Source organism: Tenrec ecaudatus, chromosome 8, assembly GCF_050624435.1.
Source record: "Tenrec ecaudatus isolate mTenEca1 chromosome 8, mTenEca1.hap1, whole genome shotgun sequence".
In the NCBI taxonomy this organism is placed as follows: Eukaryota; Metazoa; Chordata; class Mammalia; order Afrosoricida; family Tenrecidae; genus Tenrec; species Tenrec ecaudatus.
Genome location: NC_134537.1, coordinates 44920976 through 44934457, shown reverse-complemented (window position 1 = coordinate 44934457; position 13482 = coordinate 44920976). Strand labels below are relative to the sequence as shown.

Sequence of the window (13482 nt, the reverse complement as noted above, 5' to 3'; positions counted from 1 at the left end):
GATATGATTTTTTTGTTCTGGGTCTTTGATACCTTATCCCATCAACACCTTATGATTATCCATGCTGGCATGCTTCTTCCATGTGGGCTCTGTTGCTTCTGAGCTAGATGGCTGCTTGTTTATCTTCAAGTCTTTAAGACCCAGATGCTCTGTCTTTTGAAAACCAGGCACCATCAGCTTTCTTCACCACATTTGCTTATGTACCCATTTTTGTCTTCAGCAATCGTGTCAGGGAAGGTGAGCATCACCGAAGGTGAGCATATACACACACATATATATTTTTTCATGATGGAAGGCTACATTTTCTAAACACACACACACACACACACACACACACACACACCCCACTTATTCTCTGGATTCCTTTAGCAGACCCATAACATTTTATATATTGTTTTGTTTTGACAAGTCTTAGTTTGTCTCTTTTCTGTGATGCTCACCTTCCCAACACGATTGCTGAAGACAAAATAGGTGTATAAGCAAATGTGGTGAAGAAAGGTGATGGTGCCTGGCTATAAAAAGATATGGAGTCTGGGGTCTTAAAGGCTTAAAGATAAACAAGCAGCCATCTAGCTCAGAAGCAACAAAACCCACATGGAAGAAACACACCAGCCTGGGTGATCATGAGGTGTCAATGGGGTCAGGTATCATTCATCTAAGACCCAGAACAAAATCATACCCGATGTGAATGAGGGGGATGGTGAGGAGCGCAGCATGGAGTGGAGACCTAATGCCCATCTGTAGACAATTAGACACCCAGTCACAGAGAAGAGACAAGCCAGTCAGGGTGCAGAATAGCACCGATGAAACACACAACTTTCCTCTAGTTCTTTGGTGCTTCCTTCCCCCCACTATCATGACCTCAATTCTACCTTACTAATTGGATTAGACCAGAGCATGCACACTGCTACAGACAAGAGCCTGCAACACAGGGAATCCAGGATAGATAAATCCCCCAGGGCAAACAATGAGAGTAGAGATACCAGGAGGATTAGGAGAGGGTGGGGGGGGGGAGAAAGGGGAAATCTATCACAATGATTGCCATATGACCCCCTCCCAGGGGGATGAATAATGAAAAAGTGGGTGAAGGGCAACGGAGGATGATTTAAGATATGAAAATAATCTATAACTTATCAAGGGTTCGTGAGGGAGGTCAGGCAGGGGAGGAAAGGGGAAGAAATGGGGAGCTGATATCAAGGGCTCAAGTGGGAAGAGAATGCTTTGAAAATGATGATGGCAGCACGTGTGCAAATGTGCTTGGCACACTGGATGAATGCATGGATTGTGATAAGAGATGTAATAGCCCCCAATAAAAGTAAGAAAAATGCAACAAAAAAAAAGGTCTTAGTTTGTCATGCAGTGTTTTTTTAATGATGTATTTTAATAGATATTTTGGAAAATATAAAAAATTCTAATACAAATACTTGCATCAAAATGTGTATTACAAATATTTAATAACCCGATATGAACTAAGAAGATTAATAGGAATCTGCGACTCATCATAAAAAAGAACAAGATACTGCTAGACCTCTGTCATTTTGATAGTCATTCATTCCTCTGTTGGAGTGACTGTGTCCATCCGCGCTGTGAGGGGCGTCCTCTTTTTGTTGATCCTCTGCTTTCCCTAGAGAGCATGTTGCCTTTCTCCAGGGACTGTTCCCTTCTGATAAAATATCCAAAGCGCATGAGAAGAAATCTCACTGTGCTCGCTTCTTCCAATGCTGATGCTATTTTTAGTTTCCTTTGCAAATACTATCATTCCAAGGTGTACACTTACAATTTCTCTTCTTCAGTCAATTCCCAATTTTCACGTGCATTAATTACCAACACAACGTTTGGATCAAACACATCTTAGTCTTAAAAACAATAACGTCACTCTTCAACACTTAAAGGATCTTTTGAAGCAAATCTGCCTAATGCAATATGCCATTTGAGCTCTTGGCTGTTGTTTCCATGGGAATTGATTGGGGAATCCAGGTAAGATTAAATTTTGACAACCTGCATCGCGTCTCCACTTTTGGTGATGCTACCTGTTCATTCCATAAATATTCCAGGTAGTCTTTCCCATCAGCAAGTCAGGATATGCCACAGCAGGAGGTGAGGATCGATCGTCCTAGAGAGAAAAACTAAGAGTAGAGCTTATCCTTTGAAACTCCAAATCCCGGCATACAGCAATTTGTTAATGAGACTTACTCCGATATTAAAGTTACATTATTTTTTTTTAATTTATTTTTTTGAAGTCACATTCTTATATAGTTCAGCCTCGCAGATTTTTTCATTAAGTATTTTTATTGGGGGCTCTTACATCTCTTATTATAATCCACACATTCATCCAGTGTGTCAAGCACATTTGCACGTATGCCGCCACCATCATTTTCAGAGCATTCTCTTCTCACTTGAGCCCTGATATCAGTGCCCCACTCAGGCAGGGTTTTAAAGGTCTGTGACTATTAGCTCATTATACATTTTGATCTATGAAATCCTAAGCATTATAGTGTTCCCCCATTGTGCAAGGTCAGTGGTTCAAATACAGTAATTTTGGGCGAATGCTGTTGCTAGAATTTGAAACAAATGTTTGCTTTTGTCTTTAGACTGATGTTGTTGTCAACTCCATTCCCACGGACCTGGGGCTTGATCGAGGGCCCCTCTCTCGGGCTCTCTTAGAAAAAGCTGGGCCACAGCTCCAGGTGGAATTGAACCAAGTCGGACAAGGGGTTCTCGTCGGTGATGGCACAATACTGACGACCAGTGGTTACAATCTACACTGCCAGCATGTGCTGCATGTGGTGCCACCAGCGTGGGCCAACAACGCATCATCTCGGAAGGTAGACACTGGTTTTCGATTCTTCAGATAATTGGGCACTCCTTTGGACTCTTCCTTCAGTATACTGTCGATTGGAGCATACACGTTACTCTTGTGTAATCAGGCCACATTCCTGGCAGCGTATGGTAATTTACTTCAGCGATAGCTGACTTCTCTGCAGACTGGAGTGTAATAGAGCTTGATGTGAGTTCTCAAACATGGTCGGGGCTCCTCAGGTGAGGGTTCTTGAAGATGATCCCTTAGTGAAGAGAAGGAGAGGGTGGGGGGAGGGCAGATTTGGGAGTCCGGACAGCAGGTGCTTTGTTTGCCCCCATCGTTCTTGAGTGCGTTTGAATCTTGGTGGAGAGTCTCTATTGTCCTTTTCCCTTTCCCCTTGGCTCCTGCATTTCTTAAAATTCCCTTTCTGACTGCCCACAGCCTCTGTTAAAACCAAAAAGGAATCGACAGATGTCATAGTCAAAGTTGCTCAATTCTTGTTCATTTTGCTCTAACTCCTCTTTCTCGGCCACGGCTTATACACATGTGCTTTGTGCTTTTCAGATTATGGAAGACTTAATCACACAGTGCTTGGAGAACGCTGAGTACTTGTCAGTAAAATCAATTACATTCCCAGCTATCGGAACAGGAAATTTGGGATTTCCTAAAACCGTTTTTGCCGAATTAATTGTTTCAGAAGTGTTAAAATTTAGCAGCACGCGGCTGAAAGCTGTGGAAGAAGTTCACTTTCTGTTACATCCAAGTGATCATGAAAATATTCAGGTAAAGTCTCACTTGTTGCTGGTTATTTTGGCAACTCAGCCCCAGTGTTCTCAAATGTCTTCTTGCTCTCATAAAGTGCGCCTTTCAAGGATCGTTCCTGTGGAAATACAAGGGAGTAGGTAAACCATTACAATCGCATCGCAAATTTCAGATGAACTATGGATATAAAAATGTATTATTAATGGAAACTTAAAACATACAAAATATCAACAAAGATGTGTAATTAGCACTCTGTGTCCATCATTCAGTTTTAACAATTATTATATTGTGGACAGTATTTTCTCATCTTTATTTCTATTCATTTCCTCTTCTTCCACATTGAAGAAGTCCCATACATAGCTCTCACCCATAAATAATTCAGTGGTTTTTTAAAAAAAAATTAAATCATTTTATTGGGGGCTTGTATAACTCTTATCACAATCCACACATACATCCATTGCGTCAAGCACTTTTGTACATTTGTTTCTCTCATCATTCTCAAAACATTTGCTTTCTACTTGAGCCCTTGGTATCAGCTCCTCATTTTTCCTCCTCCCTCCACGGTACCCCCTCTCCCATGAACCCTTGGTAATTTATAAATTATTATTGTTTTGTCATATCTTACACCATCTGACATCTCCCTTCCCCACTTCTCCGCCGTCTGTCCCCCAGGGAGGAGGTTATATGTAGTTCCTTGTAATCTGTTCCCCCTTTCTCCCTCACCTTCCCTCCACCTTCCCACTGTTTATTTTAAGCAATAAAAATTCCTTTAAAAAGAGTCCTAATTACGATACTATACCAAACCTGAAAGAAATTGATAAAATATTTATTTCCTCAATGATCAAGTCAATGTTCACATTTTCAACTTATTTAATTTTGCTTTATTTTGTTTGTACCGCTAATTGGTTTGAGTCAGAATTTAAACACAGCCTACATATTTCAACAGAGTGGATATAACCCTTCAGCCTTTTCAGCCTTTTTAGATAGAGAGAATGCCCTTTTGTATGGACAAAGAACTCTTAATACATAATAAAAGTACAGTTAGGGTCCTATCAATGGGAAAATGATTCCACTGAAGGATATGGTTAGAATGAAGTCCCCGTATCCAGACCGGAGTGGTAGAGCTGGGACCCTCTTCAGTCATAGCAAATTCATTTGCCCGCGCACATTTATTGAGCACCAGCTGTGGGTGGTACTCTAGACTGGGCTTTGCCATGTCACCATGAGCTAGCTCTCTGAGCCATGACCACCGCCCTCCAAGTCCTCGCAATCCTTTGGAATGGACCACATGAAGTGTGTGGGCAGTGTCATGACATCGCAAGATGTTCACATCATTCAAGATTGCAAGAGATTTCCCTAGACCATCTGAAATGTTACGTCATACTTTTAATTTTTCTTTGGAAGCAGGCAGATCTACTCTAAATTCAAATCAGAAAATCAAGCTGCAGGAGCAAACTACCCTATATACTTGCTTATAAGCCAAGTTTTTCAGCACATTATTGATGCCGTTTTTGTGGTAAACTTAAGTGCCTCGGCTATATTCAGATAGGCTTATATTCGAGTATATGCAGTATATGATCCACTTAGTTAACCTGTACAGTAGCTTTGAATCAGAAAATTCTTTGTAGCAAGCTCCCTGGGACTTGCATCGTGTGACATGATATGGATGAAGGAACAGGCTGAGTAGTTCCACTTTTTCCTGTAAATCGAAACTATTTGGAAATCAAGATTTATACCCAATAAACTAACCAAATGGGAGACACTAAATGCTGAGAATGGCAAGGAAAGGTCATCCGTCTCTGTTATACATCTGCTACCTATCTCAGTGCCCGGCACACAAGAAAAGCTCACCCCCCAACATGAAACTCACTGCAATCAAGGCAATCCCGATGTGATGCATAGCAACCCGATAGCGCAGAGTTGCAGTGTTGTATCGCGTTTCTGAGGCTGAAAATCGTTACCAGAGTAGACATCCTAGTCTTCTTCCCTTGGTGCAGCTGGTGGGTTTGAACTCTCAATAAAATGATTTTTTTTAAAAAGTGTTCTCTTTTAAATACGTATGCAAGGATCTCTGGTGGCACAGTAATTGAAGTGCTCACTGCTAACCAGAAGGTCAGAGGTTCAAGTTCACTAGCTGCACTATGGGAGAAAGATAGGGCAATCTGCTCCCATACATTTTTCAGCCTTGGAAATCCAATGGGGCAGTTCTATTCTGTCCTATAGGGTCGCTGTAGGGTTGGGTTGGAGCCGACTCAATAGCAATGGGTTTTTTTAAAGTTGTGTGCCATGTTGGATCTAAAGATCGATGATTAAAGTCTTGCATTTCCTGAGGATTGTAGTGGTCAAAACTGTGTTTGTCTTTCCAGGCATTTTCAGATGAATTTACCAAAAGGCGTCATGGGAAACTCGTCAGCGACAAAATCCCCAAGAATGAAGATAAGCAAGGTTCAGTAACGCTTTGCAATTGAGAAATGCTTTCTAGTTGCTAAGTAACTGTCAGTAATAGATGAAGGGTAGTGACAGGCATTGATGGTTTTAAAAGTCACCTGGTGATACATGAGATAGGTGTTAGTGTGTATACTCTAGTATAAGCCGACCCGACTGTCAGCCGAGGCACCTAATTGTACCACAAAAACTCCATAAAAAATGTGCTGAAAAGTAGCTTCTACACAAGTATATATGGTATATTCCATCCACCTGAGCATGCAGGCCCCTGGCCAGGCTCATGTGATCAGGAGAGAAACAGAAGGCAGACCAAGTTATATAATCAACGCAACATTTTCAGATAGGGATGATTTGATAAGGATGATGTGATATATGTTTTCAGAACTAGACAAACTTAGAAGAACAGTACCAACCAAATGCATCCTCTCGGCCGTCCTTTCTGGGATAGAATAGAGATGACTTTTGCTATCTTGAGCCTCTCTCAGATTTCTCGGATCTGAAAGTGTATATCTTGCATCAATTTGGGGAATTTTTTTAAGTCATTATTTCTGCATTCAGTAATTTTTTCTGCACTGGTGTCTTTTTCCTCTCTTTCTGGGACTTTATGCCTATGAATGGTGGACCTTTTAATGGTCTCCCACAAGTCCCGGCGGATCTTTCCCCCTCAAACTTTTTCCCCTCTGTGTTTTAGATTGGATAATTTCTGTCGATCATATTTCAAGTAGCTCACTGATCCATGTCATTCTCTCTTTTGGCTTATCATCTTTTATTTCAATTCCATGACAATGTTCTCCTTCTTATTTCGTTCTTGCTTTTCTTTTTTAAATCATTTTACTGGGGGCTCTTACAGCTCTTCTAACAATCCACACAAAATTGTATGAATTATGTTTGTGCCTATGTTGCCATCATCATTTTCTTCCTTTCTTTTTAAAAAAAAAGTCATTTTATTGGAAGCTCTTACAACTCTTATCACAATCCATACATCCCTCCATTGCGCCAAGCACATTTGTACATTTGTTGCCATCATCACTTTCAAAGCATTTTCTTTCTACTTGAGCCCTTGGTATCAGCATCTCTTTTTTCCTTCCCACTCTCGTAAACCCTTGTTAAATGATAAATTATTATTATTTTCATATCTTACACCATCCTCTATCTCCCTTCACCAGCATTTCTGTTGTTCACCCCCCAACTGATCCATTTCTATGTATTCTCCACTGTACTATTGAGTGAAACCAGTAGATATTTCATTTCAGATATTAAGTTTTATTCCATTATTTCAGATATTATGTATTATTTCATTCTACAATGTCTCCTCTTCTGCTGGCAGTGGTTCAAATGTCAGCTCAGTTCTGAGAGCTCTTGCTATGTTGCTTTGGTTCTGCCTCATGCATGGTCAGGGGTGAGCCTGCTATTGGTTCCGGTGCATACGAAGGGGTACCCCTCATAAAACAAACAAACTAGGAAAAAGCTCCACTGGGCAGAGCTATTGTAGTATGCATTTTTCCTGCTAGGCAAGCATCCAGCAACTCACTCTGAGTTAGTGCACTCTGGCATCCCCTGGAAAGTTCTTACAGGGAAGGTCACAGTGAATTTTTTTCATAAAAGCAGTTTTGCGCCAACCTCATGTATTTGTGATGACTGATTTAAAAGAACAGCGTGTGGCTGTGCAATTTTGTTTCTTGTTCAGGAAAAACGCCACAGAAACGTTTGTGATATTGAACACAGCTTACAACGGCAGCGCTATGGGAAAAACTCAAGTGTATACGAATGGTTTTCTGGTTACAAAAAACATGAAATGTTGACTGATGACAAACCTTGTTCTGGATGTCCATCAACTTACTGAACAGATGAAAATGTAGACAAAATTCATGCACTTGTGCTCAAAGACCGACAACAAACCTTTGAAAGCATGGAGAGGTTATCTGGACTGTCTTGGAGCTCGGTTCAGTGAATTTTAATGGAAGATTTGAGGATGAGAAGGGTCATTCCGAAATCTGTTCCTCTGGTTCTGACTCACTTGGAAAAAGAGCTGCTTTGAAAGAACAGCTCCACAGAGACAAGATTTCCGCCTCCAAGGTCATTACTGGTGACAGACATGGTGCTATTCTTACGACCCCAAAAGCCAACCTCAATCAAGTCAGTGGTAAAAACGCCATTGTCACCTCGGCCCCAAAACGCTCATCAAGAGAAATCAAAGGTCAAGATGATGCTCTTTTTTCCCTTCTTTTTTATGTGAGAGGGATAGTGCATTTGGAGTTTGTTCCACCAAGTCAGACTGTTACTCAAGCTTTCTATTTAAAGGTTCCGAAAAGATAGGGAAAGAGTGTGTGACAAAAAAGGGCTGATTTGTGGCAGATGGGGGACTGGTTTCACCACTACGACAATGCACCTGCTTACACAGCCATCTCAGTGTGTCAAAAACCGCATGCCTCTCTTATCCCATGAACCTTACTCACCCGACCTTGGCTCTGTGTGTCTTCTTTTTGTTTCTGTGAATGAAGACGGACATGAAAGGACAGCGATTTGATGATGTAGAAGAGGTGAAGAAAAAAACAAGGGAGGTAGTGTTTGCCATCCAAACAGATGAGTTTAAAAAATGTTTCCAAGAATGAAATAGCAGATTTGACAAATATATTAAGTGTAATGGAGAGTACTTTGAAGGTGATAAGGGTGTTTTGTAAAAAAAATATAAAAACATTTTTAGTACATAGCTTTGGAAAAAAAATTCCAGGTTTTTTGGGGTACCCCCTTGTATGTAGAATCAGAGAGTCCACTCCTCCAGATTCTTCTTGCTAAGATTCTCTTCATATTTTTCTGTCTTTCGGATATCAATTTTCCAGGTACTCTGACCAGAAAGATGGGGTTTTCTTGGGACAAAGTGGAGAGAGAGAATGAAAGAGTTACTGGGCTCTCTCTCTTTCACACACACACACGTGCACGTACACACACACACTTCAGACTATAGGGTTCCCTATTTCTGATTTCTACCCTGAAATACAGAATATCTCTCAGAGTTCTAGCTCTCTGCAGTGCTCTTGTGGACTTTTAAAATTGGCTTACCCTTTGGGTTGGCCCTGGAGAGATTGATAGTTGATAGATAGATAGATAGATAGATAGATAGATAGATAGAACACTTCCTGTTACACTCTTCAGGTAACAGGGACTCCTTTTTTTGGGTGCTCTGGCCACAAAGGCAGGGATTCGTTGAGGAATTTTGCTGCACGCACCTATTGTGCATTTTTGTCATGAAAGTTGGGGGGAAAAGAAGAAAACAAAAGCAAGGTTATTCACTCCTATACAAGTTGATTCTTGATGTTTTTACTCCTCTCTTCAATCTGCCTACTATTGTTGACTTTTCAGAGTCCTTGAGTAGTGGGAAAAAAATTTTTTTAACCCACTATTTTAATTATGCTGGAGAGATATGCTCTAGTGGACTTACCTCTCCTTGGCCAACACAAGTCCACATTATATATTTATTTTCAAATACTGTGTCAGAAATGGAGCTCTTTACACTTATCCATAATCCTTAACATAAGAACAATTAGTGCTTAGGATGTGGCCTACTCGATACTTTACCCTTATAAAGGGTGTGGTAAAGAATTCAGAGGGTACCTGGCTGTCAGAATAATGTCATGGGTACTGAATGTTTTTAAAACAAGCAGCCATCTAAGAGAGGTGCTAGCCAAGTCCAAATGAAAAAGCACACCCGCCTGAGTGATACAAGGATTGTAAATAATAAAATCCAAGATCAGAGAAGGGAATTGTATTAGAGCTTAAATTCTGAGACCTAGTTTTCAGAAGGTTATGGATGACAATGAAAGCCCAAAATCCATTTGCAGAGTTCTCATGAGGATTAGACCGTCATTAACTTATGTCCGCCCATTGATAAGAGTAGTAAATAGCCTTGCCCTCGGACAAAGTACACTGGAGAGTAGCTTACTGCAGCAATAATTAGGTTAAATTGTAGCATCTTATCATTTGCTTTCCCTATGAACCATTTAAATTTTTTCTAGTTTTTATTATTTTCTGCTATCTTTGGACGGAGATTTTCCTGTGTTTTATTTTGTTATTGGTTTTGTTGTGTTTTTTGTATTGTTTTCTTTGTAGGAAATCCAGGACAAGCAAATCTATAGAGACAGTAACTAAATTAGTCATTTCTTAGAGTTATAGCAGGGAGGGATGTTCTTTAGGGGTGTGTGAATGGGAGCTCATAACAATGAGTACAAAATTGAAGAAAATGTTCTAAAATTGATTGTGGTGATGATTGCTTAATTCTCTTAAACTAGGCATTGAATTGTATGGTATGTGAACTATATCTCAATAAAACGGCTCTAAAAACTTTAAATATAAAAAATGTAAAAAATCTTTAAATGTAAGAAAAATATAATAATAATAAAAATAGAGCTCAGGGCCAAGGGCACGGTTACAAGCATCGCTGAGAGAGGAAAAAGTGGACAGATGGACTGAAGGCCCATGAGACATCAGTCACCCTTATCCTCGATCACGTGGCTATTGACTCCCTTTCTTTTCTTCCTCAGGCTTATATGGGGCCGTGACTAGCCCTAAGTCAGGAGTGCACGAGATGAGTATTGGTCCCATCATCTTCCAGGTGGCCTCTGGTGATATCACCAAAGAAGATGCAGATGTGATTGTAAATTCAACCGCAAAGGGATTTAATCTCAAAGCAGGTACTTTTCTTGTATGATTTGGACTGGTGTGAGAGTTAGCATGATAGATAGATCCCAAGCTCCCATGGAGAGAGTCTCTATAGTCGATGACTTAGTAATACGAATCAATCATCTGCAAATTATTTTGACATGGTTGCTCACAGTTTACTAAGCCTTATTTTTGTACGGTGTGTACCAGTGTCGCTTGGAGAAGTTCTGATATGGATTGTTTGTTTAGCTACAGATTAAGAGTTGGTAGCCATATGTTTGCTCCTTCTGGTGAGCTAAATAGGGCATTTGTACCTGGGTAAATTTGATCGCTTCTGATGATCAACCAGACTATATATTTTTATAGTTACAAAGGTAAAAATATTTGTATGGTAGGTGACCTCTTTGTGTTTATCTATAAAAATATTTGTATGGCATATGACCCATCACTGTGACTAGGAAAATTAACTTTGTGATCCCTGGTGGTGTCGTGATTACGAGATGCACTGCGACCCACACGGTCGGCAGTTCTGACCCCAGCAGGGGTCCATACGATGCAGCATCAACTCAATGGCAGTGAGTCTGGGTTTTGAATGGGGAAGAATGTGGCCCCTTCTACTGAAGTCAGGACCCATTTATCAAAAGAAACCGAAAAGGATGCTGGACAGGCAAAGAGACACACATCCACCCCCCTTGGGCACGCTGCTTAACCTTTGTAAACGTTAACTTTCTCCTCTCTAAAGTAAGGGTCCGCTTCACAGTTTGCTGTGAAAGGGTAAGCCAATCAACAGTGTTTACGATAGTGCCTGAGGGATGATGTAGGGAACAACTGTCAGCTGTTGCCATTGGCATTTGTTAAAATAAATGATCGTGTTAGTACCAGCAAAAATGTTTCTTTTGGTTACATTACTATGAAATATGTTACTTAGATGAAAATAGAGTTATTTTACACATTTTAGGGATTATCAATAATTTAGATGATTATTGGTTTGGTTTTTTTTTTTAATTCCTAAGTTGTTTCTTTTTTGTTTTTAATGTTTGCTTGGGTTCCAAACTGGTACACGGGGGAGAAACAACAAATAACAAACCTTACAAGGTCGCAACCCGTGTACGTGAAGGCATACACTAGAAAGCGAGGCCTGGCGTGGTCCAGGTGACTGGTTCTCTTTTCTGGTGCTGGCCAGATGACTTGGCTCTGCCATCAACCTCTCTCCAGATGTGAGGGATGACTGTTGCTCACTGTGTGGACCCGCCCATCCCTGGATCTCAGCACCCCTGTTTGCTAGGGCTTTGCATCCAGGGGAGTGGAATCCCCAAGCCCGGGTGTGGTCCTCTGGTGTTCTCTTTTCCAGGAGGATACCCTTCTGCCCCCCAACTAAATCACTTTATTGGGAGCTCTTACAACATTTTATACATCAATTGTACCAAACATGCTTGTACATATGCTGCCATCATCATTTTTCAGCTTCCTATCTTGACATAGGCTTTGGAGGAGGTCATGGGGCAGCACTGCAGGCCTACATTGGGGTGGGACCACTTGGACCTTCTGGGCTTCACTGACCGGCTCCTGAGTAGCACATCCCACGCAGTAATGTAGCTCCACTCACCCAAGGGCACTATCAGGTTCTGCTTTACCCGCCTAATTTTAAAGATTAATTCAAACACTTTGAGAATTAATAGGATGTTTCTCTAGCCATGAAAAAATATCTAAACCGGGAACAGACAGATTTTAGCAATCCTATTTGGAAGATTTATAGCTTCACATCTCATTAATTTCAGGTTCTTTTAGAAACTGACAGAAATTGGTTGCCTAGCAGCCAATGATTTCACATGACTAAAAAGTGTAAAGGTATATATCAAAATACTCCTTGCCCTAATATTTCTTATAGCAATAGCTTATATACCAACCTCTCACTTAACCCACATGACTAAGTTCCAAAGGCTAGGGTATTATGCAAAAATCAATGTTATGTGAAAATGGAGGCAAATCACAAAACAGGAGGATGACATTGTTACATAACTACCACATTACACCATTGTATACCTGCCGAGTTACATCATCACGTAGCTGCCAAATAACATCATTATGTGTGCGTTAGTCTGGGTAAACTAGGGAAACAAATTTACAGAAACTCATATGCATAAGAGAGAGTTTTCTATAAAGGTTAAGTGTACATTAAGAAAGCATCATAACCCAGTGCTGTCCAAGCCCATAGTCCAACATAGCCCGTATGTCCAACACCAATCCACAAAGTCCTCCTCAATCTCATAAAATACATGCAATGATGCCGACTGCAGGAGAAAAGCCAAATCAGTGAGTATGTAAGCATCTCACCACTGACAGGGGCTGCTCCAGCATCAGGGCAGGTCCATGTGGCTTCTCCTAAGGGATTTATTGAGCCTTGTCAGCTGAAGCAGGGAACTGGCTAAGGCAGCTGCACCCTGGTCTGACCATCAGAAAGCAAGAGACCTGAGAACTAGGAAGGCAAGGCTCACAGAGCCATTTATCTCTCTGCCCTTCAGTTAATCCTACATGTGTTTATCAGCCAGGTTGGCAGTAACTATCTCAACGTGACGATCAAGATCAAATTACATCATTGTATTGTTGCCATATCACTAAGAACCATGGCCTCGTCAAATTGAAACATTACCTTAACCATCTTGCCTCACACCATGACTTTGTTACTGCGGGACATACATTGTTCATGTGCAAAGTAGTCCTACAGTAAATTTTTTATTGTCCTAAATGCAAAATGTCAGATAATGTGATCGCTGCCAAGCGAGGAGAAGTGTTGGTTCAAAGTCACAGACTTATGCTCT

The 13482-nt window shown here is 40.8% G+C and overlaps 1 protein-coding gene across 1 annotated transcript in view; it reads left to right on the top strand.

Annotated features, from left to right (window-relative positions):
• The window catches only part of PARP14 (poly(ADP-ribose) polymerase family member 14), a 65145-nt gene that overhangs the window by 28956 nt on the left and 22707 nt on the right, over nucleotides 1–13482 (top strand). Inside the window, exons 7-10 of the mRNA XM_075556328.1 lie at nucleotides 2592–2825; nucleotides 3365–3583; nucleotides 5929–6007; nucleotides 10546–10695. Of these exons, the coding sequence (XP_075412443.1) occupies nucleotides 2592–2825; nucleotides 3365–3583; nucleotides 5929–6007; nucleotides 10546–10695 (682 nt within the window). The remainder of the gene's footprint in view (nucleotides 1–2591; nucleotides 2826–3364; nucleotides 3584–5928; nucleotides 6008–10545; nucleotides 10696–13482) is intronic.